An 18,497-nucleotide genomic window follows, 5' to 3' on the forward strand; every position below is an offset into this window, starting at 1 on the left:
GTTTCACTGTATGCAGAACATTGTGTGCATGTCTGCACAGTGTTCTATTTTCACAGCTCAATGTCAGTAAATATTGGACTACAAGAGCCTGCAAGCCTGCAAAGGTAGAGTTATTTAAAGCTTTGAAGGAGTCAATTGGCTTTGGGAGGTGTGTGGCTACAGCAATTGCGCAGGGTTGATGTGGCCTGTGGTGGTGGGGCCCAATGTGATATCTTTTCATGGGGCCCAAAATCCCTGGTGGCGCTGTGGCTGTGGGACATCCCTAGCAACCATCACAGTTAACCTTACTATAAACTGAGTAGTTTGGCTCCTGGATGCTGAAAGCCATGGTATACCACATGTATGACTCAAAATTACTTGTTTACTGTTGTAATTATGTTAGTAACCCATTTTATAATAGCAATAAGGCACCTTGGGGGTTTGTACTATATGGCCAATATACAACAGCTAAGGCCTGTATACAGGCACTCCGCATTGGGTGGTGCATTAGAACAGGGATTAGCTGTGGTATATTGGCCATATACCACACCCCCTCAGGCCTTATTGCTTAATTATACCTCAGTGATTAAAACCTCCACTAAAGGGAGATATTAACCTACTAATTACAGGACATTTTTCTGATTTAAAATAACAAAGATACATTTATTGAAAATAACAATATATTATTGAAATCTATTAACAAAGATCGATTTACTTTTTTTACTATAATAATACAAAAGTAGTAATGGTTTTAAACTACTGTCAACTCTTTTGAAGAGAACATTTTCACATTTGCATGTCCAATTTTTACAGGGCCACAGTGTCCCCCAACCCCCACTGTCTCAGTCCCTAGTATCTATGCTACAATAGCCTATGTGTCTAGACTGTTCTGAGGGCAAAATGGGGTGCAACTCAATATAAGGAAGGTGCTCCTAATGTGTATATTGTTAAGTTAAATAATTAGCTGGTGTTCCAGCTGTTACTTTTGTTAGTCAGGAATTTAACAGTAACTTTTGCCGAAATTTAGAAGTGCTTTGCAAAATTCCCCAAATATAAATTGGTGGTAATACTCCATAATTGTTGTTCCACTTAATATTTATTCAAGCCATTGCGCAATGATCATTCTAAATTTGAAGAACACTCAAACAATTATTATATTATTGTGCAAGCAATACTTATGAATTCTTTGGCAACACATGAGAGACAAATTTTAACAATACTATGCATTTAAAGAGTGGTTAGTACATTTTCATTTGCAGTCAATGGGACAAGCTGTGGCCTTTATGAATGTATTTTCTACCAAAATATGTTGTATGGGATAAACCAATTGTCTTAGTCCCACAGAAATGAGAAACCTATTGGCAACTGAATTTAACACTGGTGCAATAAAGTTGTAAATGTTTCATCAGAATTGATTTGGCATCAAAAGATGCCAAATCACCTTAGTAAAAGAAATATCCTGATAACACACAGTAGAAAAAATGGCACAACAGTCTACATATAGAATTTACAGATGCATTGTTCTCAATTATCACATTTTATTTGTCATATGTGCCGAATACAACAGGTGTAGACCTTACAGTGAAATGCTTACTTACAAGCCCTTAACCAAAAATGCAGTGTTAAGAAAAATACCTGAAGAAATGAGAAATAAAAGTAACAAATAATTAAAGAGCAGCAGTAAAATAACAATAGCGAGGCTATATACAGGGGGTACCGGAACAGAGTCAATGTGCTGGGGCTCCGGTTAGTCAAGGTAATGAGGTAATATGTACATGTAGGTAGTTATTTAATAACAGAGTGTACGCTGCTACTGAGGCCCATTATCAGCAACCATCACTCTTGTGTTCGAGATCTTCAGTTTCTTGGCAATTTCTCGCTTTGGAATAGCCATCATTTCTCAGAACGATAATAGACTGAGTTTCAGAAGAAAGTCTTTGTTTCTGGCCATTTGAGCCTGTAATCGAACCCAAAAATGCTGATGCTACAGATACTCAACTAGTTTAAAGGCCAGTTTTATTGCTTCTTTAATCAGAACAACAGTTTTCAGTTATGCAAACAACATAAAGGCCAAAGGGTTTTCTAATGATCAATTAGCCTTTAAAATGATCAACTTGGATTAGATAACCGTGTGCCATTGGAACACAGGAGTGATGGTTGCTGATAATGGGCCTCTGTACGCCTATGTGTATATTCCATTAAAAATCAGCCGTTTCCAGCTACAGTAGTCATTGTCACGCCCTGACCATAGAGAGTCCTTGTTTCTCTATGGTGTAGTAGGTCAGGGTGTGACTAGGGGGTATTCTAGTTTATAATTTCTATGTTGTGTTCTAGTTTATATTTTCTATGTTGGTGTTTTGTATGATTCCCAAGTAGAGGCAGCTGGTAATCGTTGTCTCTAATTGGGTATCATATTTAAGTCGTTTTCTCCCCACCTGTGTTTGTGGGATATTGTTTTGTGATTGTGCCTGTGCACCACGTAGTCACGTTTCATTTATTGTTTTGCTTTAAGTTTCACTTTTGAAATGAATATGTGGAACTCAACCTCCGCTGCGCCTTGGTCCCGTTCTTACGACAACCGTGACAGTCATTTACAACATTAACAATGTCTACACTGTATTTCTGATCAATTTGATGTTATTTTAATAGACAAATGTGCTTTTCTTTCAAAAACAAGGACATTTCTAAGTGACCCCAAACTTTTCAGTAATGTACGTACAGTCACTGTGGGGACGACATCATCAATGCACTTATTGATGAAGCCAGTGACTGTTGTGGTGTACTCCTCAATGTCATCGGAAGAATCCCGGAACATGTTCCAGTCTGTGCTAGAAAAACAATCCTGTAGCTTCGCATCTGCTTCATCTGACCACTTTTTTATTGACTGAGTCACTGGTGCTTCCTGCTTTAATTTTAGTTAGGTAGGAATCAGGAGGTTGAATTATGCTCAGATTTGGCAAATGAAGGGCGAGGAAGAGCTGTGTACGTGTCTCTGTGTGTGGAGTAAAGGTGGCCTAGAGTAAAAAAATTAAATAAAAAATCCTCTGGTCGCACATTTAAAATGCTGGTAGAAATGAGGTAAAAAGGATTTAAGTTTCCCTGCATTAAAGTCCCCGGCCACTAGGAGCGTCCCCTCTGGATGAGCGTTTTCCTGTTTGCTTATGGCTGTATACAGCTCATTGTGTGCGTTCTTAGTGCTAGTATCGGTTTGTGGTGGTAAATAGACAGCTATGAAGAATATAGATAAACTCTCTAGCTAGATAGCGAGGCCTACAGCTTATCATGAGATACTCTGCCTCAGGTGAGCAAAACCTCGAGACTTCCTTAGATATTGTGCACCAGCTGTTTACAAATATACATAGACCGCCACCCTTTGTCTTACCAGAGGCTGCTGTTCTATCCTGCTGGTACAGTGTATAACCCGTCAGTATGTTATTCATGTTGTCGTTCGTTCACGACTCGGTGAAACATAAGATATTAGAGTGTCATGATGTGGCCCTTTCTGAGTGTAGATCGTGGCTTCCCCCTCTCACACTTTCTCCTACACCCAGGTTGTTATCTCAGGTTGTAAATTCCTGGCGGAGACTCTCACTCTGGCCATGCATAAAGAGAATACAGAGAGAACAAGGGATTTTACTTGGCCGAACTCCTAAATCCCCATTTTGGGGATTAAACTATGTCCACTTTTCCTTATGTGGTAAGGGTCCGTGGACACTTAAGGGATGGGTATGACGAGTGTTGGGTATGACGAGTGTTTCATTTGGGGAACTCAGAGGACAGGACACACAACTATATCTCTGAATGTGTACATTTCTCAATTATGAGGTTTGCGTCTAATTCTTGTATAAAATGAATGAGTAAAGATGAAACTATTTGTGAAATTATGTGATGTTAAACCTTTAATGTGAGAGAATTGTATTCCCTTTAAGGTTGAACTAAGTCATTGGCCTGCACCCCTGAGCACAGACATGATCTGGCATCATGGAACTGCCTTTTCTATTGTCGAATAAAACCCCCTCCTGAGGAAATCCTCTTCAAACCACGCATACCTCGCTGTAAGCTGAGGTGGCACAAGTTTGAGTACCAAGACTAGGAAAACCATACCACGTGGAACATTGGCTACACGGCTGGAAATGGTTAAACTCTGAGACTATCGATCCCTACAGAATAAGAGCAAATCTTAGATAATTTCTAGCTGCAGACTAGTAATTATTATGTAAACCTGGGATGTGAATACCGACAACCGCCGAAACATCTACTCTTAAGAACAATGGATGTCTGACGTATCCATTACAACAGACACTATCAGGAGCCGCTGATAGAGCAACCAACATGAGTAACCAGAGGCCGTCAATTGGTTTAGCCCACTAGGGGATCTTCCCTATCATAGTTAGTAACCAATAGCAACTGTTTTATGCATTTCTGTGGTTATTTAGTTAGTTAGTAAATAAATGATTAAGCCAATTGGTGTATGGATGAGTTATAGTTTAGGCTGGGTTCGTGCAGATAACCAACAATATTCCGACGTTTGGAATGAGACTGACGTGAGGTAAAGAATAATTCATTAATAGAAGACTAATTGATCAGATATTAAAATATCTGAAGAGTTATATTCGGGAAATTATAACTTTGTAATCGGAAGCTTTTCCGTGGTACCCTGACTTCTTAGTTAATTAAATTTATATGATTCGTATAATCATGTAGTAATTGCAGAGTATTGATTTTGATTTGAAAAAGTATTCACCTTTTTAATGATACTAAAGACACAACAACAGTTTGTAATGTCCCGTTGGTAGGATAGACGTGATTTTAGTTTGTCCATTTTATTATCCAGCGATTGTCCGTTGGCCAATTGTACCGATGGCAAAGGCAGATTAGCCACTCGTCGCCGGATCCTCACAAAGCACCCCGATCTCCTTCTGCGAAACCTCTGTCTCTTTCTCCTGTGAATGACGGGGATGAGGGCCTGTTCGGATGTCTGGAGTAAATCCCTCTCGTCCGACTCATTAAAGGATAAATTCTTCGTCCAATTCAAGGTGAGTAATTGTTGATCTGATGTCCAGAAGCTCTTTTCGGTCATAAGAGACGGTAGCAGCAACAGTATGTACAAAATATTTTACTAACAAAATGGCACGGTTGGTTAATTAAGAGCCCATAAAACGGCAGCCATCTCCTCCGGCCTCGTACTTATTTATCAACACTGCTATGGTGATACATTCTATGGCCAGTAATTACTGTATTCACTCTCTCCCTCTCTTTCCCCACCTCTCAGCAGAGTGTCTGTACAGGAAGCAGCTCTGTCTTTCTCCCTGAGAGAGCGCTATATATATATATATATATATATATATATATACTACTCAAAAAAATAAAGGGAACACTTAAACAACACAATGTAACTCCAAGTCAATCACACTTCTGTGAAATCAAACTGTCCACTTAAGAAGCAACACTGATTGACAATAAATTTCACATGCTGTTGTGCAAATGGAATAGACAAAAGGTGGAAATTATAGGCAATTTGCAAGACACCCCCCAAAACAGGAGTGATTCTGCAGGTGGTGACCACAGACCACTTCTCAGTTCCTATGCTTCCTGGCTGATGTTTTGGTCACTTTTGAATGCTGGCGGTGCTCTCACTCTAGTGGTAGCATGAGACGGAGTCTACAACCCACACAAGTGGCTCAGGTAGTGCAGTTCATCCAGGATGGCACATCAATGCGAACTGTGGCAAAAAGGTTTGCTGTGTCTGTCAGCGTAGTGTCCAGAGCATGCAGGCGCTACCAGGAGACAGGCCAGTACATCAGGAGATGTGGAGGAGGCCGTAGGAGGGCAACAACCCAGCAGCAGGACCGCTACCTCCGCCTTTGTGCAAGGAGGTGCACTGCCAGAGCCCTGCAAAATGACCTCCAGCAGGCCACAAATGTGCATGTGTCAGCATATGGTCTCACAAGGGGTCTGAGGATGTCATCTCGGTTCCTAATGGCAGTCAGGCTACCTCTGGCGAGCACATGGAGGGCTGTGCGGCCCCACAAAGACATGCCACCCCACACCAGGACTGACCCATCGCCAAACCGGTCATGCTGGAGGATGATGCAGGCAGCAGAACGTTCTCCACGGCGTCTCCAGACTCTGTCACGTCTGTCACATGTGTTCATGTGCTCAGTGTGAACCTGCTTTCATCTGTGAAGAGCACAGGGCGCCAGTGGCGAATTTGCCAATCTTGGTGTTCTCTGGCAAATGCGAAACGTCCTGCACGGTGTTGGGCTGTAAGCACAACCCACACCCGTGGACGTCGGGCCCTCATACCACCCTCATGGAGTCTGTTTCTGTTTTTTTGAGCAGACACATGCACATTTGTGGCCTGCTGGAGGTCATTTTGCAGGGCTCTGGCAGTGCACCTCCTTGCACAAAGGCGGAGGTAGCGGTCCTGCTGCTGGGTTGTTGCCCTCCTACGGCCTCCTCCACGTCTCCTGATGTACTGGCCTGTCTCCTGGTAGCACCTCCATGCTCTGGACACTACGCTGACAGACACGGCAAACCTTTTTGCTACAGCTCGCATTGATGTGCCATCCTGGATGAACTGCACTACCTGAGCCACTTGTGTGGGTTGTAGACTCCGTCTCATGCTACCACTAGAGTGAGAGCACCGCCAGCATTCAAAAGTGACCAAAACATCAGCCAGGAAGCATAGGAACTGAGAAGTGGTCTGTGGTCACCACCTGCAGAATCACTCCTGTTTTGGGGGGTGTCTTGATAATTGCCTATAATTTCCACCTTTTGTCTATTCCATTTGCACAACAGCATGTGAAATTTATTGTCAATCAGTGTTGCTTCCTAAGTGGACAGTTTGATTTCACAGAAGTGTGATTGACTTGGAGTTACATTGTGTTGTTTAAGTGTTCCCTTTATTTTTTTGAGCAGTATATATATATATATGTATGTATGTATGTATGTATGCGCAACATGTAAAGTGTTGGTTTCATGAGCTGACATAAAAGATCCCAGAAATGTTCCATAAGAACAAAAATGTTAGGCAAAAATGTTTTTACATCCCTGTTATTGAGCATGAGTCCTTTGTCAAGATGATCCATCCACCTGACAGTTGATGTTGTGTTTATTTTTGTTCAGTGTAGATGGCTGGCTACTTCTGGGAGATGGTAATAATGAAAACAACATGCTCACTCAAAACAAAACACAGATGCGTTTCAAGAGCCTAAGTTATTTCTCGAGTGAGACGGCGACCAAGCTTTCCATGAAGGAGTTTGCACAGAAGTTTGACAACCTGGCCAATGGTAGGTTAGCCTTTTTCTTTGTTACAGGGTAATGCATACTGCTGATATGTGCTGCAGCATTTTTGTCAGGTGTTGAGTGTTAACCCCTTCCTCTCTCTCTAGAAGTGTTCAGTGACTGCTACCAGAGCAGTGAGAGCCACTTCTTCACCCTTTCTTTTTAGGAAGTCTCCCATGTGGGGAGTAGCAGATGGCCACAGCAGTTGACACCCGCCTCTTTAGCCACCACCGGTGGTGTGAAGTAAAAATACGTTTACGTTTTTGGGGGTATCTGTACTTTACCATTTTATATTTTTTACAACTTTTACTTCACTACATTCCCCCCCCCCCCAAATTATGTACATTTTACTCCTTACATTTTCCCTGAAAACCAAAAGTACTTGTTACATTTAAAATGCGTAGAAGGACAGAATATGGTCCAATTCACTCACTTACCAATAGAACATCCCTACTGCCTCTGATCTGGCTAAATTCTCTGTTTGTTAATTATGTCTGAGTGATGGAGTGTGCCCTTGGCTATCCGTAAATATATACTTTTTTTTAAACACAAATTGTGCCATCTGGTTTGCTTAAAAAAAGGATTTAGAAATTATTTATACTTTGACTTTTACTTTTGATACTGAAGTATATTTAAAACCAAATACTTTTACTCAAGTAGTATTTTACTGGGTGACTCACTTTTTTTCTATTAAGGTATCTTTACTTTTACTCAAGTATGACAATAAGGTACTTACTAAACACAGGGCTCAGAGGTCTTTGCATGTGTGTGGTTTGTCATTCCTCTTTATAAAACTAACCAGACCCTTTGATGTCCAGAGTTTGTGTTGGAACATGGAGAGTTGTTAATTGAAGTTTCTCAGGACTAACTATACTACATTTTTCTTGAAATGTTTGTAGAACAATTGTGCCATCAAACAATTCATACCCCTTGATTTATTCCACATTTTGTCTTAGAGCCTGAATTCAAAATGAATTACCCCACAATGTTGAGCCATCCTCAGGTTTCTCCTATCACAGCCATTAACTTCTGTAACTGTTTTAAAGTCACCATTGGCCTCATGGTGAAATCCCTTAGCGGTTTCCTTCCTCTCCGGCAACTGAGTTAGGAAGGACACCTGTATCTTTGTAGTGACTGGGTGTATTGATACACCTTCCAAAGTGTCATTAATAACTTCACCATGCTCAAAGTGATATTCAATGTCTGCTATTCTATAAAAACATTTTTTTTACCCATTTACGAATGTGTGCACTCTTTTACGATGTATTGGAAAACCTCCCTGGCCTTTGTGGTTGAAATTCATTGCCTGACTGAGGGACCTTACAATTAGCTGTATGTGTGGTGTACAGCGATGAGGTAGTCGTTCAGAAATCATGTTAAACACTATTGCACACAGTGAGTCCATGCAACTTATTATCTGACTTGTTAAGCACATTTTTACTCTTGAACTTATTTAGAATTTCCATAACAAAGGGTTTGAATACTTAATGACTCAAGACATTTATTTTTTTATTAATTAGTAAACATTTTTGAAAAACATTGTCAAAGTGGAACAATGTTATACTTTTTAAATTCAGGCTGTAATACAACAAAATGTGGAAAAAGTAAAAGGGGTGTGAATACTTTGAAGGCACTGTAGATATTAAATGGGAAGTGTTTTGTACTGTTCAACCAGAAATTATTTTCTAATGGATACAATAAAGTCCATATCAAGCATTGTAATCAGTGCATTATGTCACACTCAGGATTGAGAAGCGTATCTACATCTCTCTCCCAGAGGAGCCTGTTACGGTGACTTGCGTAAGCTTGACAAAAAGAAGGCTACTCTGGGGCTGACATCAGCATCATTGTACGAGATATCCTCATGCATCCTGTCAGGAAAATGCAGTCAGCCACGCACATTTAAAAATGCTAATTTATATACACATGATATAGGAACTCTATTGCCGTCGACTCTAGTACACCTCACTAAAGGTGTATCTCTTTCTCTACTATTATGGAGATTTAAGAGTTTGTAATGGTACTCTACAGTGTAGGTGGGAGGGCCATCCCATGCACCATCTTACAGTGTCGATTTGGGAGGCTGATCCAACAGGGGCCGGTATTTCATGACAGTGGGATCAACAGGAAGTTCATCAGTCTCATGGAATTCATAATCCTCTTCCTCATATCTTCCTTCCAGGATACTCTGGACCACGTTGACCACCTTGCTATTGAATACTATTTCCAAGTGGGGCATGGCCGTGAATTCCTTGACATGGACAGGTTGCGCTTGCTTCCCTATCCAGCGCTTACATTGACCCATGCTAAGACTATCCACTGTATCATCCCCATCAGCATACACATAGTCTATAGGGTCTACATTTGGGAACTGGTCATCATAAATATAGGTAACTGGTGTAGGCAGCCCCACACCATAGAAGCAGTATATCTCAACACCAGGAGGGGGCAGACCTGCAGTCAGGTTTCTGGTGTCTTCCCACATGAACCAGCCATCCTCAAAGTCGATATCTTTGAAGAAGCGTTGGTAGTCCTGGTGGGTATAGTTGAATGAGGGTGTGGAGATGAAGGCGTGGTCTGCAGGCCATGCCTCTTCGAATGGAAGCATCCAGGGGTTTGTGGTGGTCATTCGTTGCTCCTCCCGGATCTTGATGTTAGACACCATTGGGATGCCATCATTTTCACCTGCAGAGACATATTTATGAATGTTTTTTTTTTTTTTTTTTCAATTTCCAGCCAATGTGTAACTCGCCAAAGTAATCTAGACAAACCAGTCTTACCACCCTTTCAAGAAAATTAAGATGTGGGCATCATCTCAAGTAAAACGATTTTGCAATATGTAGTGATTTACTGTCAATGTGATCTATGGAACAATAAGAAGTACTTCAGCACGGTTTTAGGTTAAGTTATGTTTCTACTATGGGTGATGTTTCAATCTGTCCATCGGATTGTGACAGAGTACCTGATGCTAGCACTCGGAGGGGCTTGACTGCCCCACCCCAGGGTGCACCGAGTGAAATGAAGCCTTTGATGTACTGGTCTTTCCAAGCCTGGGTCTGCTGATATAAGAAGTAGAGGACATAATTGCTTCCCATGCTGTGTCCCAGGAGGTAAATAGGTTGTTGATACTCCTCATACATATCCTCAACCAGCTTCTTCAGCCGTGCAAAGTATTCATCCTGCTCATCTGGTTAGTAGAGACAAATAGACACAGTCACATGATGTGTAACCATGTTTGCACAAACAATGAGTTGTACTTGTAATTTTGCTGACAGGAAATTGATTGTCAGTTGGATGGTTTGTGTGTGTTTGCGTCCATGATGACACTTACTTGGAGCTATCCTCCAGTCGTATGGTGCTGCTCGGATGGTCTCATTGCGGACATATCCAATGTTGACCAAATGATTAACCATAGTATGAAAATAACCTGGTAAGACAAATTTAATGAAATTATAATTAAAAAGAAAACATTTACAGAAAAAGATGGCCTCGTTATGGTTTTTCTCACCTGCCAGCTTGTTGGTGTCCAAGAACTCAACACTATATGTTTGTCCAAAACCAGGTACTCTCACTGTCACCCCTGCAGAATTGGAGGTCTTGCCAGTTGTCCTGTTGTATACAATTCTGTAGCAGGAAATATGCAGTATGTACAGAATGTTATTGCATAAGGGAATGATCCCAACCACTAAAACACTCAAAATCATGAAAATAGAGTTGTGGTTATATGCTGCTCTCTTACAGTGCATTATTTATTTATACAATGAACAATTAGCAAATGCTCCATAAACATTACATTGAAATTAATGATCATATCTAAACAGAATTATGACATTGACTATATTAATTATCCCCCTCACCTTATATTATCAATCCAACAGTCAATCCCAATTGGCATGAACATATTTAGGTCAATCCAGAGTGTGAAAAAGTCATCAGTCTTTTTGTAGCACATCCAATGCACAAGGCTTGGCTTGTCAATCTTGGCCTCAAGTTGGTTGCCTAGGTTCCCTGGCACTGGTCAAAAGTGATAAACTTTTAGAACTTTGTCTCCAACTTGTTCAATCAGCACAGCTTGAATTAAAGTATTTCAAAAAGAGCATACAACAATGGTAGATGAGAAAGAAGAGGATGACAGGATTGTGTGATTTGTCCCATCAAACAGACTCAAGACATTGACCAATCCCATATATATTATATATAAACACACAAGCCCCAACCCTAATCCAAACCCTACCAGTTCCCCAACACAGCACCTCCTGGGACATCATGTGTGGCATTACTGCCCCCATAAAACATTTATTAACCCAACACTTTCTCCTGTCCAGGCAGATACGCTGATTGGCCCCGCAAATGCTGAAAAAGGAATACCAGTACGCTCTTCAGTCCAGTCCAACCCTCAGCAAATGGCATTAGGAATCCTGTGTGGTTCAGTTGGTTGAGCATGGAGCTTGCAACGCCAGGGTTGTGGGTTTGATTCCCACAGGGGACCAGTATTCATATAAAAGTAAGTTGCTCTGGATAAGAGCGTCTACTAAATGATGTAAATATACAGTGCATTTGGAAAGTATTCAGACTCCTTGACTTTAAACACATTTTGTTACGTTAAACCCTTGTTATTCCGGGCACTAGCTGGGACACTCCAGGACATTGAGACTTTTCCTGAAGCCACTCCTGTGTTGTCCTGGCTGTGTGCTTAGGGTCATTGTCCTATTGTAAGGTGAACCTTCGCCCCAGTCTGAGGTCCTGGGTACTCTGGAGCAGGATTTATTTTTGCTCCGTTAATCTTTCCCTCGATCCTGACTAGTCTCCCAGTCCCTGCTGCTGAAAAACATCCCCACAGCATGATGCTGCCACCCCCATGCTTCACAGTAGGGATGGTGCCAGGTTTCCTCCAGACATGGCGCTTAGCATTCAGGCCAAAGAGTTGAATCTTGGTTTCATCAGACCAGAGAATCTTGTTTCTCTAGGAGTCTTTAGGTGCCTTTTGGCAAACTCCAAGCGGGCTGTCCTGTGCCTTTTACTGAGGAGTGGCTTCTGTCTGGCCCCTCTACCATAAAGGCCTGATTGGTGGAGTTCTGCAGAGATGGTTGTCCTTCTGGAAGGTTCTCCCATCTCCATAGAGAAACTCTGGTGCTCTATCAGAGTGACCATCGGGTTCTTGGTCACCTCCCTGACCAAGGCCCTTCTCCCCTGATTGCTCAGTTTGGGCAGGAGGCCAGCTCTAGAAAGAGTCTTGGTGGTTCCAAACTTTTTCCATTTAAGAACGATGGAGGCCACTGTGTTCTTGGGGACCTTCAATGCTGCAGAACAATTTTTGTACCCTTCCCCAGATCTGTGCCTCAACACAATCCTGTCTCGGAGCTCCACAGACAATTCCTCCGACCTCATGGCTTGGTTTTTGCTCTGACATGCACTGTCAACTGTGGGACCTTATATAGACAGCTGTGTGTTTTCCAAATCATGTGGAATCAATTGAATTTACCACAGGTGGACTCCAATTAAGTTGTACATCTCAAGGATGATCAATGGAAACAGGACGAACTGAATCTCAATTTCAAGTCTCATAGAAAAGGGTCTGAATACTTATGTAAATAACGTATTTTTTAAAATGTATTCTATTCTCTAAAGCGAAAACAGTTTATCAGTTTACAGTTTAAGTGCTATTGTGTGTAGATTGATAAGGAAAAACCTTAAATGTATTACATTTAGAATAAGGCTGTAACGCAACAAAATGTGGAAAAAAGGGTTTGAATACTTTCCCGAAGGCACTGTATATCCCAGGACCAGTTTAAAAAGCTAAATCATTGTAGATGCCATAGAAAGGGCGATTTTCTGCCCGAAAGCCAGTTCTTGAAATACACGTTTGTCTTTCAGGATATAACAAAGCCAACAATATTACAATCATATAAAACATGAACATAATCTAATGACACAATCCAATATAGGCCTTTCACATCACAGCAAACTAATCAAGAAATAGAAACGCTCACCTATAAGAACCGGCGGAGTGCTATTGTTTGCCACTTTGCTTTGAAGTTTGACACTTGGTGGGAAGACCACATCGAAGAGCCAAAATCCAGTAGATTGATGTAGCGCAAGGTATCCTATAACGAGCACGGTACAGCAGTATGCGTATCCCATTATGTCCAAATCTTTCCTAAAGCTCAGTGCTGTCTTGTCTCACTGGGTCAAGAGGTGAACTGGTCTATTAATCCTGTGCGGGAGAGAGGTGGGACGCAAAATCAGAGGGAAAACGTGAGGTTAGTTATTCGTCGTCGTAACGCACTTCCAAAGCGCTCCTCACAGCAGGAATAAAGGAGTCAACATGATAAAGATGCACATATTATGTCCTGCTATAAGCGCATCTGTGTGCTTCTACCCAGTGTAAGTAATACGTGTTACAGTAGTTTACCTGCATGTATATGAAAATGTAAACACACACACACATACAGAAGGGGGACAAACACGACGTACCACCTACCTACCCATTGACCTATTGATTGTCGTATAAATTCCATTCCGTCCAGGCTGTTTGCACAATGTTACCAAGGTACCAAGGTAAATTATTAACAATCCAGCATTTAGTTACCAACGAAAAATATAGGTGAAAAAAAACATAGTTTGCTAAATATCCCCAGCGTTGTGTTAATCTTGCAATACATGTTTTTGCTTATGTTATAAATATAATGACAGTCAAACGAGCTAAATGCAGAAGCCAGTTACTTTACAATGAGCCTTTATTATAACCTTATTATTGTGTTGTGAATGTTTTTTTGTGATATTTATTCCCATGTGATGTAAAAAAAAAAAAAAAAAAAAAAAAAGTTTCTGGAAAATGCAGCTATGCTGTCCTTTTTCGTGGAGAGGACAACTGGTTTGGTTACTTTGTTGCTTTATAGACTAGTGGCCAATCCTCAAAAAGGCCTTTAGTTTTTTAGATACCCCTACCCGAAGTATAACCATGTTTTTCTATATCTCTTATGTCTCCCATTTATGAAATGGATGGTTGGGTAAAAATATTTTACTGAAAAAGTGGTTGTGGAAAAATGTTTTATTGATAGATATTGTGACACACCCCCTAAACAAAAAAATTGCATAATGCCTGGTTGGAGGGGGATGGGTCAAATAAGGTCATGTAACCAAATATTGCAAGTTCTGATATTGCTAAATCACTAGAAAAATATTAAAATGTTTATAATAAAACAATAAGAGGAATATATTTTTTAAATGCAGTTCAGAATTGAAAGACACCCTGTTTGTTGTTTTGTGATGTATTGTGTCACACCCTGATCTGTTTCACCTGTCTTTGTGCTTGTGTCGACCATCTTCCCCATTATCCCCTGTGTATTTCTCTGTCTGTTGCCAGTTCGTCTTGTCTTACCAGGGTTCTTTCCCGCCTTCCTGTTGCGCTATTTCTGTTTCCTAGTTTTCCCCGGTTCTGACCATTCTGCCTCCCTGCTGTCCTGTACCTGTCTGACTCTGACCTGATCACGAACCTCTACCTGCCCTGTGTTTCTAATAAATCATCTGAGAACTGTACTATCCACCTTCCGTGTTTTCATCTGGCTCATATCCTGAGTCGTGATAGTATTGTTGTATTTCTGTGCATCATCACACCCCCTAAACTCAAAGTGCAGAATAATACCTGGATGGATTGGGAATGGCCCACATAAGCTCATGTAACCAAATATTGCAAGTTCTAATATTGCTAACATTTGGAATACAAGTATTCAGTTGTCTGCCCTACATAATCAAAAATAATTAAGATCTCTTAATATGTGGACACCCCTTCCAATTAGCGGATTCGGCTACTTCAGCATCACCCGTTGCTGACTGGTGTATAAAATCGAGCACACAGCCATGCAATCTCCATCAAACATTGGCAGTAGAATAGCCTTACTGAAGAGCTCAGTGACTTTCAACGTGGCAACGTCATAGGATGCCACCTTTCCAACAAGTCAGTTCGTCAAATTTCTGCCCTGATAGAGCTGCTCCGGTCCACTGTAAGTACTGTTATTGTGAAGTGGAAACATCTAGGAGCAACATCAGCTCAGCCGCGAAGTGGTAGTCCACACAAGCTCACAGAACGGGCGGCCGAATACTGAAGCGCATAGCGTGTAAAAAATTCTGTCCTCGGTTGCAACACTCACTACAGAGTTCCAAACGGCCTCTGGAAGCAACATCAGCACAACAACTGTTCGTTGGGAGCTTCATGAAACCGGTTTACATGGCCGAGTAGCCGCACAAAAGCCTAAGATCACCATGCGTAATGCCAAGGGTCGGCTGGAGTGGTGTAAAGCTCGCCTCCATTTTACTTTGGAGCAGTGGAAACCCGTTCTCTGGCATGATGAATCACGCTTCACCTTTTGGCAGTCCGACAGACAAATCTGGGTTTGGCGGATGCCAAGGCATAGTGCCAACTGTAAAATTTGGTGGAGGATGAATAATGGTCTGGGGCTGTTTTTCATGGTTCGGGCTAGGCCCCTTAGTTCCAGTGAAGGGAAAACGCCACAGCATACAATGACAGTCTAGGCGATTCTGTACTCCCAACTTTTTGGCAACAGTTAGGTATGACCTTTTCCTGTTTCAGCATGACAATGTCCCTCTGCACAAAGCAAGGTCCATAAAGAAATGTTTTGTCAAGATCGGTGTGGAAGAAATTGACTGGACTGCACAGAGCCCTGACCTAAACCACTACGAACACCTTTGGGATGAACTGGAACGCCAACTGTGAGCCAGGCCTAATCGCCCAACATCCGTGCCCGACCTCACTAATTCCCTTGTGGTTGAATGGAAGCAAGTTGCTGCAGCAATGTTCCAACATTTAGTGGAAAGCCTTCCCAGAAGATTGGAGGCTTTTATAGCAGCAAAGGTGGGACCAACTCCATATTAACGCCCATGATTTTGGAATGAGATGTTCAACGAGCAGTTGTCCACATACTTTTGGTCACGTAGTGTATGTTGGGAATCCAATATCCCCACCATAATTACTCAAACACTTTTGCCTGTGTATATAAAAGGCAGCAGACTGCCTGGCATGGCAACACCAAGTATTTAAATTCACAAGCCTCTGAGGATCAATGAGGCAATGATGAGGCTCCAATGAAAGGAAAGAGAATACAACCATGGACTCAGACACCCGCTCCCTCGCTTTACAGCTTGCCCCCCACTGTGGAATATAACTTAAGCCTATAGAATTGGGCTATAATGTCACCTCATCATATAGAAGTGAGTTTGATTCATATAGTCCAATATGGCTGCCTGAATCCAACATTACCTTATGCTGGCTTACTGCATTCGTGATGCACATTTGTAACGATCGTCGTGAGGACAATGAGTGGACCAAGGTGCAGCGGGTGATGAATACATAATGAATTTAATTGGCAAGACGAACACTGACACGAAAACACTTGAATAAACTATAAAACAACAAACGACGTTAAACAGAGCTGAACATGAGAACTACATAAAACGAAGAACGCACAAACAGGAAAAACAAATGAACGACCGAGACAGTACCGTGTGGTGCAACAAAACACAGACACAGGAACAATCACCCACAAACAAACAGTGAGAACAGCCTACCTTAATATGGTTCTCAATCAGAGGAAACGTCAAACACCTGCCTCTAATTGAGAACCATATCAGGCAACACATTTAACCCAACATAGAAACACATAACATAGAATGCCCACCCCAACTCACGCCCTGATCAACTAAACACATACAAAAACAACAGAAAACAGGTCAGGAACGTGACAACATTAACATGTTCCGGTGACACTCTTATGCTGTTCCGGTTGAAGAGTCTGCCCTGGAGTTGCTGTATATGTTGACTTGGTGACATCATGGTATGTCGAGAGGATGAAACCACACACATGACAAGCGCATAAAGGCAGGTGTTCACCACAATGAACCAACACAACCTGACACTCATTGACAAGAAATGCCATCAACTTAGAGGGCCTTCACATGTCATAGGAATTGCACCTCACCAATGTTAATGTCATCCTGAATCTCCCAGAACTTAAATCCGCCATCAGTCCTCCCCTCTGGCAGTTACTACGGACAGAGACACCATGGAACTGAACTGCCACATATCAGGAAGCCACTCAGCAGCTAAAATGCCATCTGGAAAGTGCTGATGTGCATTGACCTTATATGTACCTAATTTGCTAACACCCATTGTTGACCAGCCCATGTGACACCCGAATTGGACTGGCATATGAAGAATGAGCTCTCATGCTGGGGTTATTCATGCATTTGTCTGGGAAACTGTTCCTTAATCCCAACTTCCCTATAAGGACATGCCGTATATTTCAAACAAGGCACCTTAGGATGGTCAAACTTAGACAAAGATAAGTGTGATCGTGAATGGTGGCTGGGACTTGACTGTGAGATAGTGGCCTTTGTGAACCATTCTTGATCAACTCCATTGATCAAATGATTTTGGGTCAGACTCGAATCTTTTGCGCTGGTGCAAAACAAATTGTAGTCAACTGAATGCGCCGCTTAGTTCATAGCCGTGGTTACGTGAAGCTCCCAAAGTAATCCACCACTCTAATAAATGTAAAGCAATCACTGTGTGTGGTCAACTATAATTTTTAGCACCGTTTTGATTGGGACAGCGCCATTGTCCTGCTTTGAGAAAAGCATGGGATCTCGTCTTGACAAAATCAATCAATGTCAGATTATTGTTTTCACTGAATCTCCGTTTGGATATTGGGTTACAATTAGGCTGGGAAGTGTTAGCTAAATTGAGGTGAGTGCTCATGACCATTAGTCTAGCAATTGAAAATGTAAATTGTCCAGTGGCGATTTTTTTATGAATTGTTCAGCAGTCTAATGGCTTGGGGGTAAAAGCTGTTGAGGAGCCTTTTGGTCCAAGACCTGGCGCACCGGTACCGCTTGCCGTGCGGTAGCAGAGAAAACAGTCTATAATCATGAGTGACTGGAGTCTCTGACAATTTTATGGGCTGAAACCGCCTGGATGGCAGGAAGCTTGGTCCCAGTGATGTACTGGGCAGTTTGCACTACCCTTTGTAGCGCCTTACGGTCAGATGCCGAGCAGTTGCCATACCAGGCGGTGATGCAACCGGTCAGGATGCTCTCAATGGTGCAGCTGTATAACCTTTTGAGGATCTGGGGACTCATGCAAAATCTTTTCAGTCTCCTGAGGGGGAAAAGGTTTTATCGTGCCCTCTTCACGACTGTCTTGGTATGTTTGGACC

General features: G+C 41.9%; 1 protein-coding gene across 2 annotated transcripts; it reads right to left on the reverse strand.

Moving 5' to 3' along the window:
• Positions 1–8,754: 8,754 nt before the first annotated feature.
• On the reverse strand, positions 8,755–13,697 carry LOC129867190 (phosphatidylcholine-sterol acyltransferase-like). Of its 2 annotated transcripts, XM_055940418.1 has the most exons (7): positions 13,679–13,697; positions 13,257–13,480; positions 11,124–11,280; positions 10,775–10,890; positions 10,598–10,693; positions 10,229–10,453; positions 8,755–9,951 (listed from the first exon to the last, which is right to left on the reverse strand). In XM_055940418.1, exons 2-7 carry the CDS (start codon positions 13,405–13,407, stop codon positions 9,329–9,331), a joined length of 1,368 nt encoding a protein of 455 aa, XP_055796393.1. In that variant the 5' UTR covers positions 13,408–13,480; positions 13,679–13,697; the 3' UTR covers positions 8,755–9,328. The 2 variants fall into 2 exon arrangements, with proteins under 2 accessions (XP_055796393.1, XP_055796394.1); XM_055940419.1 differs by lacking the exon at positions 13,679–13,697 and having other exon boundaries at positions 13,257–13,492.
• Positions 13,698–18,497: the final 4,800 nt, after the last annotated feature.

Source organism: Salvelinus fontinalis, chromosome 12 (assembly GCF_029448725.1).
Source record: "Salvelinus fontinalis isolate EN_2023a chromosome 12, ASM2944872v1, whole genome shotgun sequence".
Lineage (NCBI taxonomy): Eukaryota > Metazoa > Chordata > Actinopteri > Salmoniformes > Salmonidae > Salvelinus > Salvelinus fontinalis.

Excerpts from the sequence above, each read along its gene's own strand:
- LOC129867190 (XM_055940418.1), bottom strand. The coding sequence starts at position 13,407 with ATGGGATACGCATACTGCTGTACCGTGCTCGTTATAGGATACCTTGCG. Across the intron at positions 11,281-13,256 it reads CACTCCGCCGGTTCTTATAG|TGCCAGGGAACCTAGGCAAC; the intron begins GTGAGCGTTTCT and ends ACTTTTGACCAG. Across the intron at positions 10,891-11,123 it reads TGTTGGATTGATAATATAAG|AATTGTATACAACAGGACAA; the intron begins GTGAGGGGGATA and ends TTCCTGCTACAG.